The sequence below is a fragment of the Marmota monax genome, unplaced genomic scaffold (assembly GCF_021218885.2).
Source record: "Marmota monax isolate L192 unplaced genomic scaffold, Marmota_monax_Labrador192_F-V1.1 WCK01_AAM20220418_F8-fsc00018, whole genome shotgun sequence".
Classification (NCBI taxonomy): Eukaryota; Metazoa; Chordata; class Mammalia; order Rodentia; family Sciuridae; genus Marmota; species Marmota monax.
The window spans coordinates 7,604,324-7,625,808 of NW_026692201.1; the positions used below are offsets into that span (position 1 = coordinate 7,604,324).

A 21,485-nucleotide genomic window follows, 5' to 3' on the forward strand; every position below is an offset into this window, starting at 1 on the left:
TGTAGAAAATTTAGTTGCAGATCTGGCCCCTAATTGCCAGTGACACCCCCATCCTGTTAGTATAACCAAAAGTGTTTTCGAACATTGTTGACTATCCATCCCCTGGGAGTCAGAATCATTTTACACCCTTCCTTTGCCTCTGATGGTTCTGCCTAGTTTAGATTTCTTCTCCTGAAAGTCTCTGCGATGTGTGTTCCTTTGTCGTGGAAGGAATTTTCATTTACTTTAGAAATCTTCAATTTTTCCATGACCCCCTTAATTGTAAATTGTAACCTGTGAAGCTCTCTGTCAGTGTTGGCTGCTATTTCACACCAAGTGAGACACCCCCCCCCCACCCCCCCAATTTAGAGGATGGGGAACAGTGAGAGGAAGAAGGTAGCACCTATAGGCCATTAGATTTCTGGAAATTTGGTTGTAGGGTTGCCAAATTCCCTTTCCCTTATTTTTTTGTGATACTCTGTGTGTCTTGCTGCTATTGATGTTTGGCTCCTACTGGTCACATTCTGAAGTATGTCCAGTCAATTAATTATTTGTGTTATATTTGTTGCCCATGCTTTGTTTTGATTTAGTTTGATGTTTTATTTTATTCTCCTACTTGCTCTTTTTTTGTGAGCAGATATCTAGGGATATTAAGAAATTATCTCTTTCATTGCCAAGTTGCCCACAGTGCCTCAGCTTTCTTACAATGACTATTCTAAATATGATAAAAGAAAACATTTTAAAAGATGGATGAGACTTTTGCCTGGTCATGTCCATGGAGAACTAGATTCGAGGAGATTGAAAATACAAGGGAGAGAATGAAATACTGGATGGTGGTATTTGCCCTTGAAAATGGACAGAAGGCTTAGTTATAAAAGTATTAGTAGAGAGATTAGCTTTGAACATGGGAAGGAATTAATTTGTCAGGAGAGGTAAAGAAATTTTCTTCATATCTCTTATTTGCAGGTCTGTTAGGAAGCTAAGCTTATCTGCTAGAAAAAGTGAGATAAGTTTAGGGAGCTCGAAGAAGGAAGTAAAGATTATGGAATGGTATGGTGAAAACTAGAAACAGTATCTAACCACAGACATAAAAATAATTGCTGAGTGATGCTAACTAAAGGTGCACTATGAACTTGAAAGACTTCAGGTTTTTTATTTTTAATTTTTTAAATTTTGTCTCTTAGTAGCTTAGATATAAGAGCAGAAAGATAGGATTTTGTCAGACATGTTTAGAGCATGACAAGGAGATGATGTTGCTAAGGTATGATAAAAGAGAGTGATTCAAGGGATGTATTTTGGGTACCAGACTGTTTAGGGAAGAATATCACACCATTCAGGTGTGAAAATGGATTCAAGGGAGTCTAAATCTCTTGTGTATCTAAAGCAGGTATGAGGGGAGTAAGGAAGTTGGACAGGAGATTGAAGCCAAGATAGTATTTTGGAATTTAAAATTTCAGAGCCAGGGCAGTTCTGGTTTATTGTAAAGACCACATTATAGTTAGGAGTATATACTGATGAAAAGTATTGGTGTAAAAGAAGTTCAGAGGTGTAGTTTTTGTGATAAGAGCTCATTACAGATAAGGAAATCATTTACAGTGATGGCAAGAGTTGGGCTGGAGGGACAGTGTTAACTAGATAGGTAGACAAACAAGAGAGGTCATTTGATAACAATCTCACCTGAAGAAGTCAGGGTTAAGATATGTGTTATAAAAATAGAGAAGAGGGTAGTTTTCATGAGGGTAGAATAGCAGGGATTTCTAAGTCTGTTGTTATATTTGGCATTCATGCATGTGAATACCAAGGGCAAACTTCTTTAAAGCACCAGATAGTAAATATTTTGGATGTCACTCCTATGGTTTTTACTGCAAATTTTTTTTTCGTAACTTTTTAAAAAATATAAAAACCATTATTGACTCATGAGTCATGCAAAAAACCTACAGTGGCCAAGGGTTGTAGTTTGGGTGACCCATAATTTTACCTGCTATGATTTTTGTATTGGAAAGTGTTAAAAAAGATAATGTTTATTTTAAAGATATTGTCAGAATTGATTTACAATAAGTATGGCAATTATTTTGAATTTCTGAGTGAAACTTTTGCTTTTTTTTCCCCCTGTGAATTCAAGTTAAGTCAGCAGATACTGGAATTATTTGAAACATGTCAGCAGCAAATAAGTGACTTAAAGAAGAAAGAACTCTGTCGAACACAGCTGCAGAGAGAAATTCAGCTTTTATTTCCACGTATGTTTTTTTTTTTTATTTTGCATTCCCTTTAGATCTGTGCATTCCTTTTTAAATTTTAAATAATACCTTATAATTTTCTTATCTTTCTCTAGAAAGCAGACTTTTTTTGGTTGGGTCCTCTTTAAATGGATTTGGTACCCGGAGCAGTGATGGTGATTTATGCCTTGTTGTTAAAGAAGAACCAGTAAGCACTGAAACCTTTATTCCAAGTGTGTTTCTCATGTTACGTCAGTTAAGAAATTTCACATAGAAGTCATTGAGGAAAAGAACTTGCTATATTTTAGTTACTTCTTTGCATTTTCTGTTTATTGTAATTCTGGGAACTTAGGAAATGCTTTTTCATTTAAGTCTTATACACAATGAACATGACAGGAACTCTAGCATTAATTTAGTTCTAAATCTTTAAAGTATGCTAGCTTCACTGTTAAAGAGCTCTGCCTTTATTTTGACATGTAATGTGAGTTGGATATATTTATCAAAATGCAGCAAAGAAGAGTATGTGGCAGTATTATATTTTTGATATATTTTCTTTCCATTTCAATTCTCAGTGATTTCTATTTTTAATCTTTTTTCCTTTGAAAATATTATGGGGTTTAGAATTACTGTTTTCGAGAAAATAGATTTCACTTAAATTTAACGTAAGACTCTTGTGATTTATTCAGTTTTATATTCTAAGACATTTTGGCTGTGTTCCTTCTTTTTGTTTTTATTTAGCAACCAAATGGTGTTATTTAATATTATATTTATTTGAGTTTCCTGTTAACTGGTCTTTTGTGAATACCTTAATACAATAATGACTGGCGTTTGTTAAGCTGACCTGAAGCATCTGAACTACCAAAGCTTAAATTAAGTAAGTTTAGTGTAATTTTCATAGGCCATATTGTGTTCTGCATCATTAAAAATACAAAAATCTATTAATGGTAATGTATATTTTTACTATTCATATTATTCCACTACAGAAATGAGTTCTAGTTACTGAAAATGAGAAACAGATTTATTCCAGGAAAGAAACTCTGGTATTTTTCTATACTTTGAAGTCATATAAAAGGACAAGTGGGGGCTTCAAATTATAAACATAATGGAGTTCACAAGAGTTTTAATTAAGAATCTCATGCAATTAGATTACACTAGGCATATTCTACTTATCTTCCTGTCTTAATCATGTCTAAATCATATTGTAGCAGCTTATACTCAAACTGAATAACCATAGATATAAACCTGTCCTTAAGTAGTTCAGAGATTAGAAAGGGAAATAAAACTTGTTGAGAAGGTTAAAATTTTGTTTTATTGGAGGTTACTTTTTGTACATTTATACAGAAGGAAATAAGATGACATAAGGCTGTTCCAAACTGATTTTCAAGTTGTATTTTAAGTTTAAAACTAGGAATTGAATTAGAAGTGTGGATGTGAAAGAGCATTAAAGGTTAGCTTTTTCTATAATGTAATCTAGTGTGATTTGGAAAATAACTCTGAAGAAAAGGATACCTGTATGTTTTCATTTTGTTGAGATACTTTAAGAAAATGAAACACTAAGCTGAGAAAGATAATGAAAAAACACTTTATTTTTAACTTTTCAGTGTTTTTTTCAGGTAAATCAGAAGACTGAAGCACGGCATATACTCACTTTAGTCCATAAACACTTCTGTACTAGACTTTGTAAGTCTGACATGCCTCAAGTTCATAGTCAACTGACTTATTTATTAAAAATATCTCTTTATTTTATTTTCTGGTAAGAATTGTTTAATTTCTGGTCAGGATAGGTATAATGTGGATCCTTTTTTCCAAATAAATTCCTTTTAACGTTTGATTAAAAAGTGATCTTTTATTCAACATATCTTTATTGAGCTCACTTGCAGAATATCTCACTGGAAGCAGTGAGGGATTCAGAGATACAAAAACTTTAGTCCTTTTTTCAAAAGGTTATAGAATGTTAGGGAAACTAAAGTATGGATAAATAGCTATAATGTAAAGTATCTGAAGGGCTGAAAGAGTGATACAAATAAAGTCCTGTTAGGTATTCATTTGAGGGAGAGAGAATTACATCTGTTTTGTAATGATATCCATCTTTACTTGTTTTAAAAATAGTATCCCTGAACATGAGGCCCAAATGTATTACTCCAGCAGAAAGCAAAATTGTTAGCTGAGACCATTTTATTGCAAGATTTTATTCTTTTAATATTCTGACTCTAACCAGATTTTAATGTACATGTTAAGCCATCTTGAATAATTTATTTTAAACATCAACAGAATATTAAATAAAGTTGAAATCCCACTGATTGGATGATGTTGGAAAGATGTTAGTCTTGTTTGTTTAACAGATACTCACTTTGAGCTTGAAAATACAAAGTCAAGTAATGAGTTTCTGGCCTTGAACACTTTAGATCTATTGTAGGAGAGGAATAAATCATGTGATTTATTTCAGTGAATGTGATTATTGCATCCATAAAAGAAAGGATTAATTTGTACCTTAAATGGTGTTTTAAAAGTTTTTATTAGAATTGTAAAATATTTTGAAAAGGGATCTTGCAGATCATCTTATTCAAATAAAGTGTTTTGTTTTGTTGTTTTTTCCTCCTTTTTGGCATTTGTAGTTAAGGAAACTGGTGATCACTGGATTAGTAACTTGCCTGTGAGGCACAGTTTGTTCATGTCAGAATCTATACTTGTTACTCAAAACTTTTAACTCTTAATTTTAGTTTTCATTTAGCCTCACTGAATTCTTGCATGTAAATTTTATTTTGAAGCTTGGTGTATTTTATGACTTTAATGGCTAAAAACAAAAACAGAAAAATTTCATGTTTTTTTAAAATTTATTTTTATCCTTTTTTTTAATTTTTTTTTATTATTATTTTTTTAATTTTTATCCTTTTTAAAATCTGATACTAACCTTTTCTGTAGCTAAAAAATTAGGAAATTGCTCATTTGGGAAAGGTTTATAGAATTACCACTTTGTACATTTCTTACAATGTAGACGTATTACTTTGAACTCAGAATAAATATTTTAAAAAGTTTGATGGAATAAAAATGTTTTCTTTCCCTTAGAGAGTATACTTACTAGAATGTGTCCTTGCCTCACATACCATGTTACAAGTATTTTTTACATTTAAGATTCTTTTGAAGATGATTTTTGTAGCTATCATTTCTTACTATGTGCCAAACCAGAATTTAGCTACCCGCCTGTTGCTAGCCTAGATATTTTTTCATTTTTATAATGTTACGATGAATTAATTTATAGGTACTATCAGATTTTAGTACCAATTACCATTAGTACCATTGCTGAAAATAACCTTAATACAAAGTCTTCTAAATGGTATTACTAGATTCTTCAGTTGTAGAAGAATTTAATAATGTCCTCATTTCTTTGCTTTCTTTCTCAAAGATAGCATTTTCTTAAGTTGTTTTAGCTTAGTAAGATTACTATTTTTAAAAAATGTGCATTGGAACGCTATGAATTTGAGAAATATTAGCATATATTCACATTATCTTTTCTCCTTCAGCTGGCTATATTGAGAGACCTCAGCTGATTCGAGCAAAAGTGCCAATTGTGAAGTTCAGGGATAAAGTCAGGTAAGTAATTACTGAACTCTTTTTTTTTTTTTTTTCAGTTGCTTTAGATTATTTTTTGATAGTTATGTAATTTATAAAGTTAAGATACATATATTGTAGCACAACAGTTTGTCTTCATCAGTTTTAAAAAATTGGCTGGTCTTTGAAATAATTTTTAAAAATAGTCTCAGTAATCTTCCTCATGCTTAACTGTACTTATTCTCTTTAACATTTGAGTATTTGAGACTTCTAGTTTAAAGAATATATACATATTTATATTTGGATTTTTTTAAAAAAATTGGTTTAGACATTGATGGACTTTTATTCATTTATTTGTATGCAGTGCTGAGAATCCAAGCCAGTGCCTCACACATGCTAATCAAGTCCTTCTACCATTGAGCCACAACCCCAACCCTTATATTTGGATTTTTAAAAGATCTCTTACCTTTGGGAAATGTACTTCATCCTCCAGAACATAATCTTAATTGACAAAATTTGATGTGTATATATACCAAAGGGTTTGTTATAAATATAATTATCATAAAACAAGTTATATTTCATTTTAATGAAAGAAACCTGGAATAATAAACATAAATACAGCAAAATATACTTATTTCATTTAAAATTTTATATTCTTTCTATATATTCTTTTAGCTTGGGCTCTGAATTCCTTAAAAATGTTTGATCAGAATCTTGTATATAATATCTGAATGTAAAATGTAAGTGGTTGGTTAGGCGTTTATTATTGATTAATTAAAGAGATTTGTTGTTTTCTAAAAATTGATAGGATTGTGGTAAATCAGGTTTTTCTAGCCCAGTTTTACAAAAGTAATGCTAAAATTATAGGCATACACAAGCATACACATAAACAGAGTTGAGCTTTCTTATTCATGGATTCTGAGAATATAAGAATTTGCCTGCTTGGTCAAGTTCATTTGTATCCTTCTATATCAATGTTCATTTACTTTTAGTGGTCATTTGAGGACATTCACAGAATGGTAAAATATTTTTGTTTCCTAATACCGATGCTCCCAACTGAGAATGAATAAGGTTATACCCTGCCTTCTTGTTTCACTTTTCATATTGCAAACAGAGTTCCTCACAATCTAGTTAGTACCAGATTTTTCACATTTTTGTGCTTTTCACTGTTTAGAGTGCCCTCAGGTATAGTATTAGAGTACTACCATGTGTTCCTAAGTGGAAGAAGGCTGTGGTATGCTCAAGAGAGAAAATGTGTTAGATAAACACTGAATTTATGTCTTTGGAAAAGTTTTTTTTTCTTGTCTTTTTTAGTGTTTTGCAGAGTGGGAGGTTAAATCAAGAGCCTTGTACATCCTGTTGAGTTCACTGTTGATAAATTAACAATGTATATAAACACAGTGTCTTTAAACAGAAACACAGTATAAATATAAATCAAGGTTAAGTTATTGACATTGATAAAAATGTTATCAAGCTGGCAGAAGCTTAACCCTGTGTTTTCCCTAGAAGTAATGGTTCGGTATTTGCTTATTTAGCATTAGTATCAACTTTATAGAATATAACTATGTGAATAGCAATAATTGATTCAATTTATTTTATTTTTTGTAGTGCTGGAGATCAAACTCATGGCCTCAAGCTTGCCAGACAAGCATTCTGCCACTAAGCCACATTCCCAGCCCTAATGGGAATTTGGGCTCAAATTTAAACTAATAATAATGCCTGGCTCAAGCCTTCCCTTTCATTCATTTAAATATCCATCCAGTATATAAATATTTATTGACTTTCTGCCAAGTAAAAGTGCTAGCATTTCTTAAAATAAAGATGTAAAATAGAGATAAACTAAATAAAAAACTAGCTAATTGTAATAATCTAAAATAACATATAGTTGTATTATAGTTATATAAATAATTTTTTTAACTTAAGATTATTATATAAACTTTTTAAAGTGTTCTCTTTAATCACCATTTTACAATTTTTATCTATAATGAACCATAAACCAAAAAACAACAAAAACCCTCTACTTCTAATACTCAAAGCTAGCTGATGTTAATATTTTGTTGTAAACCTTTCAGTCTCTTTTATATGCATATGAATGTATAAGCTTTTAAAAATCAAGATTGAGGGGCTGGGGATGTGGCTCAAGCAGTAATGCGCTCGCCTGGCATGTGTGGGGTGCTGGGTTCGATCCTCAGCACCACATAAAAATATAATAAAGATGTTGTGTCCACCGAAAACTGAAAAAAATAAATATTAAAAAAATCAAGATTGAGATCTATTATATTAAACCATATACCATGAACATTTGTTTATGTCATTAAATATTTTTGGTAGCATTGTTTTTAATGGCTTTTATGGTATTGAGTAAATAAATTATCATTAACTTAACCATTCTCCTATGTTTGAACATTTGGTTTGTTCTAATTTTTATCTACTGTAAATAGCATTTTGTGCATAAGTCTTTCCATATTGAGGATTACTTAATATTTTTAGAAGTAGTATTTGAGGCAAGTACTGTGGATAGTTTTAAAACTCTGAATTCATATTTTTGGAAAAGCTTTTTTTTTTCCTCATCCAGTACTGGGGATTGAACCCAGTGCATGCTAGGCAAGCATTCTATTACTAAGCTACATGTCCATCCCCTTGGAAAAGTTTTTAACTGCTGACTAGTTTCTATGTAAGTGATTTTTCATCTTTTTTGAGTTATATGGAGGAAGTACAAATTGGGTTTCAGTGTTAAGAAGCATACTTACACAAGTATAATTAAAGAATGTAACTCTGTTGTTACCATAAATTTCCCAAAGCCAGATATGTATATTTGAAGTGTTAATACTACTGTCTATTTTTATTAATAGGCAGGAATAGTGGAAAGATTATAAGGTTGCTTTGTCTTTCCAAAACAAGAAAAACTGAAATGGTAAATTTCAAATTTTATAATTAAAAGCTATAGAAAGGAATTTTAGTCATTTTGGCAATATTGTACAGAAAAATTTAATATTTAGAAGAAATTGAATCTTATGTGGATATAAGTGGAAGCGACTTATATAAAGTAATCCTTCCTTGCTTGTGGATGCCATCGTTAATGTAGGTTCTGTTATTATTGCCCTATTTTCTAAGTGTGGTTTGCATGATATCTTGTTTTCTCAGAAGTAACCCTTTTGTCACTTGTTTGAGTATTATAGCTGTTCCCAGGTATTAGTAGCTACATTTGACATAATTTTTTCACCCACATTTTATTTGTCTTTTTCCCTGTTGTTTTAAAGTGTATAATACTATAGTTTCCTATTACCTGAGAATATATAACTTGGTGGGACAGCTTTCCCAGAAATGGTTTTGCTCCCGTAATTTTGCTTATCTGGAAAGATTTTAAGATTTTAAAATTTCCTTTATTTATGGTAATTGAAGCCTCATCAGTACTTTATGGATCTTTGAACAGTATCCCAGTTTATATTTTTAATAACACCAAATCACATTAAAATGATATCTTGATTGTATATTTTTTCTTATTTCTTTAGTGCCACCTTTAAAAAACAGATCTGTAGCTTTTCAGCCCATGTTTTTTGCATCATTAGATGGGTTGACATTGTTTTAATTGCTAGGGAGGGGAGAGTTCTTTGGCTTGAACTAAAGGTTTTTTTTTTGTTTTTTTTTTTAATAGTTGTGTGGAGTTCGACTTGAATGTAAACAATATTGTTGGAATAAGAAACACATTCCTTCTTAGAACTTATGCCTACCGTAAGTTTTTGGTTTATTTCTAAGTAATTGTCAACATCTGTTTTTCCTTTATTCTCTCTCTTTTTTTAAACATTTATTTTATTTATTTATGTGGTGCTGAGGATCGAACCCAGTGCCTCACATGTGGTGGATGAGTGCTGTACCACTGAGCCACAACCCCAGCCCCTTTTCCTTTATTCTTTATTCCTTTTTAAAAGATGTTTATGTTTAAGAGGTATAGCAATATCACATTAGTTGTGTTTAGGTGTGATATGTCTTATTTTATTATTTACATAATAGGTTGCTACATTAAAATTATATACTACCAGAATTATAGGTAGTCAAATACATTTTTAAAAAAACTTTTTTATGTGGTGGGAAGGATTAAACCCTAGGTTTCACACATGTTGGCAAGCTTTCTGCCACTGAACTGTCTGTAGCCCCAGCCCCTCAAATGCATTTTAATAAATGGTAATTTTAAAAAGATAATCAAGGTGAGTTTAGAAGTAAGTCACACATTTATAGTGAACAGAGCGTTTAGTATACAATGAGGTATGGACTTGAGAAAATATATAAATTTTCAAAGAAACTGTAATATCTTCTTACATTTTTAAGTTTTAATTTTACTTGCAGTTGAAAATCGAGTTCGTCCATTAGTGCTGGTCATTAAGAAATGGGCAAGTCACCATGAGATAAATGATGCCAGTCGTGGTACTTTAAGCAGCTATAGTCTTGTACTGATGGTTTTGCACTATTTACAAAGTAAGTATTGTGGGAGGTTTTTCAAGTTTTAAAACTGAAATGCAGTTAAACTTCATTATTGTGTCTTTCATGTTGACTTTATCTACAAATAGCATTGTATTAAAAGTTCATTCTAAAGTTAACAAAACTGTGTTTTCTGTTTTGTGGTTTTGAATGTTTAATAAGTATTATTCACTGGAAAACAAAGTTTTACTGTGTTTTCATTTTTTGACAGTTTTTCTGTATCCAGTTTTGTATTCAAAAAACTTTCACCATATTGTGAACCTATTATTTTGAGGCAGACAGATGTTCAGAAGGCCTATAAAAATAAGCTCAAGCACCATTCATCATGTTTTTTATTTTTTATTTGAAACAAATTAAATCATTTTCTTGTTGGTCAAAGAAGCATTTAATCTGTATTCCACAATTAGATTTTATCATTGCAGGACTCTTTTGTCAGATTGCCTGCCAGATTTTAGTTCAGCCCAGTTAGCTATCGTTTATGAAGCTATTCTGATAAAAGCCATACTTGTCATATACAAAAAGGCTAATAAAATGGTCTCTGTAATTTGTTTCCATTTGTAAGATAGGTGTGAAAATTCTTATAGTATTGAGAATTCCCTGCAAATGTGGAACAGATTGACAAGATCTGATTGAAACCTTTACTTTCATGTTTAATAACCTTTTGTATGTGCAGTCTAAGACGTTCTACTCAGTTGGATATTAAGAGATGTTAAAGGGAAAACTAAAGATTTGTAGTTAAAACCAAGGCCCTAAAATGTTTAATTAATAACTGTTGAATGTATGAATATCTGGTGGTATGAGATTGAGTGAAAGACTTGAAGCTAATGTGACAAAAGATGATTTACTAGGATGTGTAGTGCCTCACCTGTTTTAAGTTGATATTTCCCAGCTTAGAACCTTGGTTTTTGAAGATTATACTAATTTATTATTATAAATTAATATAATTTATTTGTTCTTTTCATAATTATTTGCTGAGTACCCACTTAGTAAATGCTAGGCATTACTCCAGGACTGGAAATATAGCAGTGAACAAAATAGAAAACCAGTCATTTTCTTCATGGGGTTTACATTCTCTACATGTAAAAATTGACATTTTAATGGCTGTTATCTACCATAACATGAATTATTAAGAACTGTTAAAGCTGGTGGGTTACTAATAAAATTGATTTGATAGAGTCTTATTGCTGTTGTTTGAATTGAGCTCCTGGCAGATCACCATCAGGATAAAATATGTTCTCTGACAAGTTCATTACAACAATTCAGGGATTATAAGAAAACCAATTTTAAAACATCCTTTTTTTTTTTTTTTTTTTGGTATGTTAGTACTAGGACAATTTTTTATTATTAGAATATTTTCAATCCTTGGATATGAAGGACCACAGTGGGATAAAAAGACTTGACTTAACATCAAGTCAGTTTAGTTGGAGATTGCTGTCATGTTACAAAAAACAGGAGATACTTGTTTGATTTTTAGAGCTTTTTGGATTTTGGAATGGGGGACTCAGAATAAAAAGACATTTTCTGACAGGTATCATGGGCTGGACACTTTTACCACTTAAACTCATTTGCCTTCACAGAAGGCTTACAGGGTCTGGGGGACTCAGAATAAAAAGACATTTTCTGACAGCTATCATGGGCTGGACACTTTTACCACTTAAACTCATTTGCCTTCACAGAAGGCTTACAGGGTAGGTGCCACAATACTAAGTCCCACTTCCCAGATGAGGAACACAGAAGCATAGAGAAGTCACTTGCCCAAATAGGCACTCATTTTGCAAGTGCCAGTCCATTCCAATTTAGCACATGAGAGAAGGAGAAGCAGAGAACTTGAGCTGTGCCCAAGTGGCTGGCTGAAGAGTGGATTTAAGAATGCAGCTGGGGTCATCCTCTCTCTTATCTTGGATTCAGGGTCATTTTTGGCAGGTCTCTTGGGTAGATATTTCTTCACAAGATTCCTCAATCTGATCCTGATGGTGTGCATGGAGTGGGGAGGGCCAGAGTCACAACCTCGAGACCCCACCATGAGCCTCAAAGCTCCTTGCTCCAAGTAGAAGTGGCTTCCTGGTGTGGTGCAGGACAAGGCAGAAAGCTGGAAGGAACCCTGCCCCTTTCCCCCTTAACTTGATGCCCCAATCCATGCTGCTCCCGCCGCAGTGCAAAATGCTCCTGCCACCGCCACCGCCGCGAGCCTGGTCCTTAAAACATCCTTTTATTGCATTATTTGGTGCTTTCTATATTTAGGTTCTGAGACAGAGAAAGTAGTTAATAGCAATTTTGTCAATAATAGTAAAAATCAGGGCTTGGAAAACTGAGATAATTGGTGTCCTTATGGTAGTGTTTCTGTACTGAGGATATTGAAAATTGGGAGTTCTTGATATGTGGATCAGAAATCATCAGTGCTGGGGAGTACAGTTTTGTTTATTTTCGGGAGACTATTCAAGTTCAAAGGTGTGATGGGTTTTTGGAAATTATTTCCAAAATTCTGGACTAGCATAAGCAATTATATATTTGCAGTGAATGAATGAATGAATGAAGTTACTTGCAGTTCAGTCAGTTATTCAGCCTCAGCATTTTGATTGGTGAAAGCATGAATAAGATTCCCATTCTCATTTAATTTGTCCTTTTGTTCAGAATTATTGTATTTAAAATAAGTTATAATTTAGTGTTATTAAAATTATTTTATATTTTTAAATTAAGTTTGAGTAAATCATGCATACAGATCATAGGAAAATCTTAAAAATACACTAATGTGGACAAAAAGAAAATAACAAATTAACTATACCACCCCCAAACATTGTTATTGTTAACATTCGTTTTATTTTTTTCTAACTTTTTCTTTGTCAGGGTTTTGTTATCTATCCAAATATTAAATGCCAAGTTCAGTTCTGTTAGTTCCGAATTTTTGGACAAATGAATTACTGTAATAAGTAAGCATTTGTTGGGTTTTTCCTTTTTCCTTGGCCTGAAACTTGGTAGTGGTAAATAGATAGTATTCTTACTTTTTTTTCTCACCTGTGCATTGGATATTATGGCATTATTCCCAGACTTTTTTATTTCAAGGAATAGTGAAATTAAAAAAAAAAAAAAAAAAAAACTAATCTTTTTTTTTTGTGTGTGTGTGTGTGTGTGTTATTTATCAGAACCAAAAAAGTGGTACTGACTGCTACCATGACTTGATTTTAAAAAATGGTGCATATTAACACCAAAAAAGCAAGATGGATAGAATCTCAGAATAATGTAGGTACCATCTCAAAATGGGATAATTGTTGCCTCCTTTCCACTCCTGACACATCTCAGTTCAGGAATCTTTCTTCTCTGGTGATTAATTCTAGGATCTTTTTGTTTTTCATATTTATCCCAATTGAGATGGACTTATCACTAGTTCTAAAGAAAATCTTGATTATACCTTTATGTCTGTCTCTTACCTTTGTCTGATGATAGGGTGCCATTGCTTGCCCAAAGTATTTGTGTTACTCTTAATTTTTATTTTTATTAGATGTCAACCTTTATAATTCCTTGTTTAGCAAAGCATATGTATGCTCTTAGCATGAATATGTCATTTTAGGTTCTTAACAGAATTTAACCTACTTTTTTTTTTTTTTTAAGAATTTAACCTTTATTTGATTTATTTGTTTTTATGTGGTGCTGAGGATCGAACCCAGGTCCTCACTTGTGCTAGGCAAGTACTTTACCACTGAGCTACAACCCCAGCTCTATTCCTATTTTTTAATCAAAAGTTTAATTGCAAAATATTTATAACAAGTATTGTAGATGTGGGGTTAAAATCCTTAAATTGGAAGTTTTAAAAAATAACAGAATGGAATTCATACTCATATAATATGGTAAGAGTGTTAATTTATGTTATCCCTTCTAGAAAGCAGTGTTGTAGTGTTTATGTTCATATCTTTTGATTCAGAGGTTCATTTCTAGGAATTTATACCTAGCTGATAATCAGGGAGGCATATATGGATTTATATATATATATATATATATATATATATATATATGATTGTTTTTCATAGTGTTTGTTGTAATAAAATGAGTTTTTAAGAATAGGGGAATATTTAAACAAATTATATATCCTGAAATGAAAGCTATGTAGCCACTAGAAATCATGTTTTAAAGATACTTCATGATATAAGAATATACTCTTGATATACTGTCTTATAGAACATAATGCCAATTTTGTTTAAAAATAGTTAACTATTGGTATTTGTGAATATATTCGTATGTACATAAATACTGGAAAGGTGTGTGCCAAAATTTTATTGGATTATTTATGGACAGTTGGATTTGTTTTATATTTTACTATACTTGTAGATGTTTTATACTAAATATTAAATAAGATAGTGTATTTTCTAAATATTAAATAAAATGAAATTTGTTTACTTATTGAGAGACTTAAAATAGTTTAAATGGGCCACGATTTAGGAATGAGTTAGCAGAAAGGTTAATAATCTTCCTCTTCATTGTTAAAATGTTTCAAGCTCATCATAATGTATGTATTTTTATTATTGTTTAGTCTAGGATATACATTGGTTTGATGATTGATTTGCCTCTTTAGAAGGATTTGAATTATAATGGTGGCTATTTTAGATGCTATTTTATATATCACTAATCATTTAGTTCAATTTTACATTCAATCTGAAACATATTTCTATTCTTTTTGATTATCTTTTCTGATTATCTGTGTATTATACTTCACTTTTACCAAAAATTTAATAGATTAAAAGGATTCTCATAAATATATGTAACATAAAGAATAATATAACAGTCACATACCATGCCTAATGCCTATTTGTATTTTATTTTAGTAGTGTGTGGTGGTATGCAAGTATAACCCCATGTACTTGGAATGCTGAGGCATGAGGATCACAATTTTGGGGTCAGCCTCAGCAATTTAGGAATTTATATCAATATATAAAATGGGGGGAAAATCAGCAAGAGGGGGTGAATAGAGCGAGAGGGAGCAAGCTCATGTTTGCTCACTGATAGAGCCCAGTAATAGAGGACTTGCCTAACATACATGAAACCCTGCATTCAATCCCCAGCACCTAAAAAGAAGGAAAAAGATTTTTGACTAAAACATTAATATTCATAAATTTCCACAATCTCTGCCATGTTCTTTTGTTCTTATTGGTTACATTAAAAGTTTTAATTTGATTGACTTCTTTAGAAAAATGTACTTTAATCATAGGCACATTGTTGCAAGCAAATTAAAAATTCAAACATTCGTATTTTACCAATGTAATGAAGTCATGCTAAATGTATTTTCTGTTTTGTTTATGCATGTTTTATTTTGGTAAAATGCTCCCATTTACTGAAGTGGTTTGTGTTAAAGGCAGTATTATCCGTCAATTCTGGGTCTTAGAGAACAATCAGCTACCAGAGCTAATGTGTAACTCTATACTGGCAAATTTAAGGTACTTCTCCATCAGTAAATTAGAGTGATTGGCATTAGAAGTTGCTTTCTTGATAGTCATTATCTTACTGCGAGGGAAAAAGAAATATAAGAAGACTGTGCAAGGTATATGGAACAATTCTGACTCTACCACAAAGAACTAGTTTTTGTTATTGGTCAAGTTATTGTGCTTCTCTGGGCTTCACATTCTCATCTGTAACATGAATAGTTGGATAAAATAACCTTTAAGTTTTGTTAAACTTCTTAAATATTTTAATATCCTTTTCTGCCGTTAACAAAAGAGACATCCACTGTGTGTAGAAAAATTGAAAAAACTAAAGTGTTTCCTAGAACATATTTCAACAATTAATAATAGACAGCATATATTTGAAAAGATTAATGAAAGCATGAAAGGGAAACCCATCGAGAAGAGATTTTAATGATAAAGGTAAAATATCAACTGGTTAGAAATTATAAAAATGAATATTCATGGAATGCTTACCTTGTTCCCAGTATAGACCTGTCCAGAAGTCATTTTTAAATTGTTTTTATAGTTTTGTAATTAATAGTTAACTTAGTGCTATTGAACATCTGCTGTTTTAATAGCTAAATTTTTGATAAATCAGTATGGAAAGTTTATAAGTTTGTGGGAGCCTGACTAGCAAGCCCTTATTTGAACTGTAGACAAAATAAAATCTTATTAGCTATACTCAAGACATTAACTATAGGTCATAAATTACAATGGTGAACTTTTTGGGGGTATGGATTGACACTGGGGATTTAACCCAGGGATAATTTACCATGATGGTACATCCCTAGCCTTTTATAGTTTTTATTTTGAGACAGGGTGGTTACCAAGTTGCTTAGGGCCTTGCTGAGTTGCTGAGGCTGGCCTTGAGCTTCCAATTCTCCTGTGCCAGCCTGCTGAGCCTGCCACTGCACCTGGTGATGAGCTTGTTTTTGTCTTAATTTGCTTTTAAGATAAAAAATTGAAGGATCAAATCTTTAGTGCAAGAGTTAGTCTATAGCTAAGAGTTAGTCCCAAATTTTAAAGTCAAACTAGATGATGGTAACTAGTGTTTTTATTTTCCAGAATTTATATTGCTTTGGAGTAAGATAAGCATTTTAAAAACTACTAAACTCACTCAACCCATTTCCCGTCGGATAGTATTAATAAGTAACTACTGTAATATTGTTTCTCTAATGATTAATGTTAATAAATCTTAAGGTTGTAAGAAAGGAAGTTACTGAATGATGCTCTTGCCTTCAAAAGCTTCTGAATTGCTTATATTTAAAGGTTCTTTTGTCCATTGAGACACCCTTAACCAGTGGTTGGTATTTATTTTTCATACCTGGAATCCTAGATGTGGTTATAATGTGAGAGAAAATATCTGTCTTGTGTCAGATTCATTCTACAGTCTTTCCTATTACTATTCCCCCGCCCTTCTCTTCATTTCCCTTTGTCTGATCCATTGAACTTCTTTTCCCCTCCCCACTTGTTGAGTGTTAGCATCCATATCATTTTTTTTTTTTTTTAACAATGGACTGAATTGATGCAAGAAAGGAAAAAGAAAGCCAAGACTTGGTGAGCACCTACTAAATATTGGCTTGTTTTCTCACTCAGTACTACTTGGTGTAGATTCAAAGAATGATATTGTCCAGGTTAAGAGTTAGTATAACTTATGTGTTAAGGTCACATTTATTACAACCCACCAAAATATATCAAATGATAAAAACATTTTCCAAATAGAGTTTGTGTTCATAGTTAATGAATGAAAAGATACTATTACATACATTGACAAAAATTAAGTGCACTGCAACCATCTAATGAACTGGAAATAGCTAGTGAACAGTGTATCTGTATCTTAGTTTGTAGTACATATGGAAAAATTAATACTTTTGTACCTTTCTGAATTAGTGGAAGAATAAATAAACTGCATTTGGAGGAAAAAAAATTCTATCTTCAAATTCTATGTTCTTTTCTTTCTTTTTTGTTTTATTGTAATTTTAATTTATGGGGTATTCAGTGGGGAAGAATTAAGATTTTTAAGTAAACTAATTTTTGGTAAGATTTTTCCAACTTGATTTCTATATTATTTATTTCTGTATCATTCCATCTTGAATTTCTATATTAATTTAAAAAATTATTTTAAAACCATTAAAAAAGATTAAACAAATGCATAGATGTTTACAATTAAAGTGACTGGAGCTTGAGTTTACTTGGAGGGTCTTCTAGAACTTTGATCATTTGAATGCCTCTGGAAGGAAAAATAATACATTTATGTAAATATCCGTACTTCCTAAGAGTGATTTTTGGTAAGTAATGAGTGTGTTTTTCCTTTTAATGTTCTTAGACATACACTGCATACATTTATATCACAGAATTATATTTTATTTCTAATTTTTGAATTGGGAATGAAGCATGATGCAGAAGGGAATTTTAAATAAAGCATCCTACTCTCTACCATGTAGTAGAAATTAATACTCTTATAGTTGGAGACCATGTAAGTTGGTTACCTGCACATTAATCTTTTCCAGAGGTGTTTTTGAAAAATAAGTGAAATAAGTATTCTTTGTTACTGAATTTAGTTATATATATTTCTTAATCTTAAATGCAAAGTGTATCATGGTACTATTGGTTTCTAATAGTAAAGAAATTTTATTACTTTGTATTTTAACATACTTGATATTTTTTAGTTCTTATGTTGTGACTATCAGACATACTGCCTTTTATATTGTCCCATTTACATTATAACATTGTGAAATTACTGTTAATGCATTGAATATGATTTGAGTTATTTAAGGCTCCTGAATGGTGAGGAACGATTAACAAATATAGTAGTAGAATGAGGATAGAGATTCCTTTGTGTGAAATTTTATCTATTTGATAGCAGAGTGATATGAATCTCAATTTAGATTTCTGACTTTTGCTGAGGCATTCTTTTGTAAAAAGCATGTTATATAGCTGGAAGATTTTTTAGTTTTTTTTTTTTTTCAACAGATAATTTCCTGAAACGATCTCAGTTTTGGCATCGTTAGTGGAAATTAAATAATGACAGGAAAGTCATGGTGGAAAGTACTGTTCAGTCATGATATTAATAATATCATTGAACTATACTTTTAAAATTGCATTTTTCTGATAGTTATATCCATCTTAACAATGTCCATTCAATATCTGTAGAACAATCCATGTCTTATTTTGTGTGTGTGTTTGATGTTGGGCCAAATGTTATGTCCTTTTCTTGATAGCTATTATTCTAAAATCATGTAAGGAACATTGGGTTTACATAGGAATATATAGTCTATTAATAAAATCTTAAATTGTTAACTTAAGTGTATCTTACATTGAAATTTTTAAGGTTGAAGATTAATTTCATGAAGTATATGAAAACTGTTGAATTTTAGCATAGACCCTTGTTGTCTCTTACCTGGGGTGTAGCTGACAGATTATTGCATTGTAAAATGAGTCATGTAAATCACAAAAGCTTTAAACTTTTTCTTTTTATAGCCCTACCTGAACCAATTCTTCCATCCCTCCAAAAAATTTACCCAGTAAGTGTTTCTTATAAATTATTATAATACATATTATGTCAAGTATATGTAGAATTATATGTAGTATTAATGTGAATATGAAAGTAATAAAACTAAGTACATGATAACATTTTTTTATATAGGCTGAGGCATTTGCTACAAGAAAATTTAAATATTTCATATATTTTTTCAGAAATCTGATTTTTGTTTGATTATTGGCAGACAATGTGGTCAGTTATGTTAATGGTAGACTTTTTTTTGCATGATACTCATTATTAATGGGGATTAAATGTACTCAGTTGATCAAGGCCTATTTGGCCTTTTTCCAGTTTTCTTCATACTACTTTAAAATATAGTTTTATAGCATTTCTTCAGTTAGTAACTCAGAAATTTTTCAGTCTACAGTAATTATATGTTGAAAAGTTTGGGGGAAAATTAAGAAGTTTAACTATTGGATAATCTTTTTATCTTTAATTTGTAATACACCAAAAGAGGTAAACTTTAGTATACTATTCTGGTCTGCTTATTTAAAATCATGAAATTAATTGGAAACACTAAAAACATGAAGTGTGCCTACTAGAAAAAAAATTAGTATTTATTTGATGTGAATTTAGAGAAACCTAGGTTATATAATGTACATATCCATAATCTATGCATCTTTTGTTTCCAGTTTTCTGTGTCCTTCTCTGGAATTTTTTGTTTCCTTGTTTTATAGTCCTATCATTTCTGTTTTCCTTCATAGTCATCCTTGTGCCTGATTTTCTGTGGAAATAATATTTATCTTGCTTGTTTGGAATGTTTGGATAGCCTTCTGAAACCATATTTTTGTTAGTATGCACACATGCAAGGTACTGAATAATAAAGGTTCACTGTAATAGAATTTTGCTATAGTGGGGTGGTCTCTCAATTTCTGGTGGGTCATCTGCTAGAAGAGACTTGACAAAAACCTTCTGCTGTCTTCCTCCATTTAGAAACTAATAATGTTGTTCTGAAGAACTATATCATAATGAGCGTCTGTATAGTTAGTGATCAGACTTTATGCTCTCTTAAACATGAAAAATGTGGAATCATCAGCAAGTACAAAAATAAAAGTAGGTTAACTTTTTGGCCTTATTCTTTAATTCATTTTCTTCTTCCATAAGTATTTGTTCTTTAGTTCATACTGAAAGGTGTACAGAGAATGGTTATGTTTATTACTATTTCATTTTATTGTTCCAACCTTTTAGACCCAGGTTCCAGCGTAAAAAGAGCTGCATATAGTTTTCAGCATACAAGGAATCTAATAGTTATACTTATTATATATTGAAAAATGTTTTTGCAAAAATCTCACTTGAAACCTGGTGCTATGAAAAATCTTTTTTTGCTAATATAAGATACTAGGAAAGTATCAATTTAATATCAGTTTACTTGGGGGCAAAAATATTGCTTTTTTGTGACAAGATACCCATCCAGATTCTTATTAAATTCTAGTTTGAACAGCCCCATGTTTCTTCTATTTTTCTGATTGTCTAGTTTTGCCCTCTTGGTAGTACAGACCTTTGTTCACATCCACTACTTCTGGCCCTACACTCTTTTTTTTTTTTCTTTCTGACCCTACAGTCTTAACTTGTTTCCTATGTCTTTAACAGTGATGGTGAATAAATTCAATACTAGCCCAACTCTAAGGCCTTAAAAAATACTAATTCAAGACCTGTAAATAGTGTTTTAATTGGCATTTAGGCACTCATTTTAATTATTGCAGCTGTGTTATTTTTACTATAAAATTGATGCTTACATAGATAAGGACCTACTACTCCCTCTTAAGTAAGATTTTTTGTTTTATATGAAACCGACAAACTGGTAAGCAGAGTGCTTTTAAGTGGTCCATCTGATGGAACAAGCAAATCAGCTTGATTCTTATTACTGATAATAACCATCATTTACTTAGTATCCAAAATTTTACATATAGGTTCTTTAACCCTGGACAAATGGACTTGTAAGATATCATTCCTATTTCACAGATGAGGAAACTAAATCTTAGAAAGATTACATGATTGATTCAAGCTGTATAGTCACAAATGATACATTCAGATACTAGTATTTTTTCCATTTTCCTTAGTTTCCTAGGGGAAGGCAAAATTACAGTAGTGCTCACTAACATATAATTTCAAGTAACTTCTGTTGCTTATTATATTTTATTTGTGTATTTCTGATTATTCCTACCTATAAGACATTTTTAAGAAAAACACATATGGCAAATTTTCTGCTTACTTATATAAATGAGTTTGAGAATGGCAAAACTTTATAATAACACAAAAACTTTTGTTACTTTTCAAAGGGAAAACATTTATTTT

General features: G+C 31.3%; 1 protein-coding gene across 5 annotated transcripts in view; it reads left to right on the forward strand.

Annotated features, from left to right (window-relative positions):
- Tent2 (terminal nucleotidyltransferase 2) overlaps positions 1–21,485 on the forward strand; it is a 69,501-nt gene that overhangs the window by 35,270 nt on the left and 12,746 nt on the right. For 4 of the 5 annotated variants that reach the window (XM_058574317.1, XM_046427716.2, XM_058574319.1 and 1 more), the window contains 7 exons: positions 2,102–2,216; positions 2,312–2,403; positions 3,797–3,875; positions 5,717–5,786; positions 9,400–9,476; positions 10,089–10,217; positions 19,130–19,173. In XM_058574317.1, coding sequence (XP_058430300.1) covers positions 2,102–2,216; positions 2,312–2,403; positions 3,797–3,875; positions 5,717–5,786; positions 9,400–9,476; positions 10,089–10,217; positions 19,130–19,173 — 606 coding nt within the window. The remainder of the gene's footprint in view (positions 1–2,101; positions 2,217–2,311; positions 2,404–3,796; positions 3,876–5,716; positions 5,787–9,399; positions 9,477–10,088; positions 10,218–19,129; positions 19,174–21,485) is intronic. The other variant, XM_058574325.1, reaches the window with a different exon arrangement.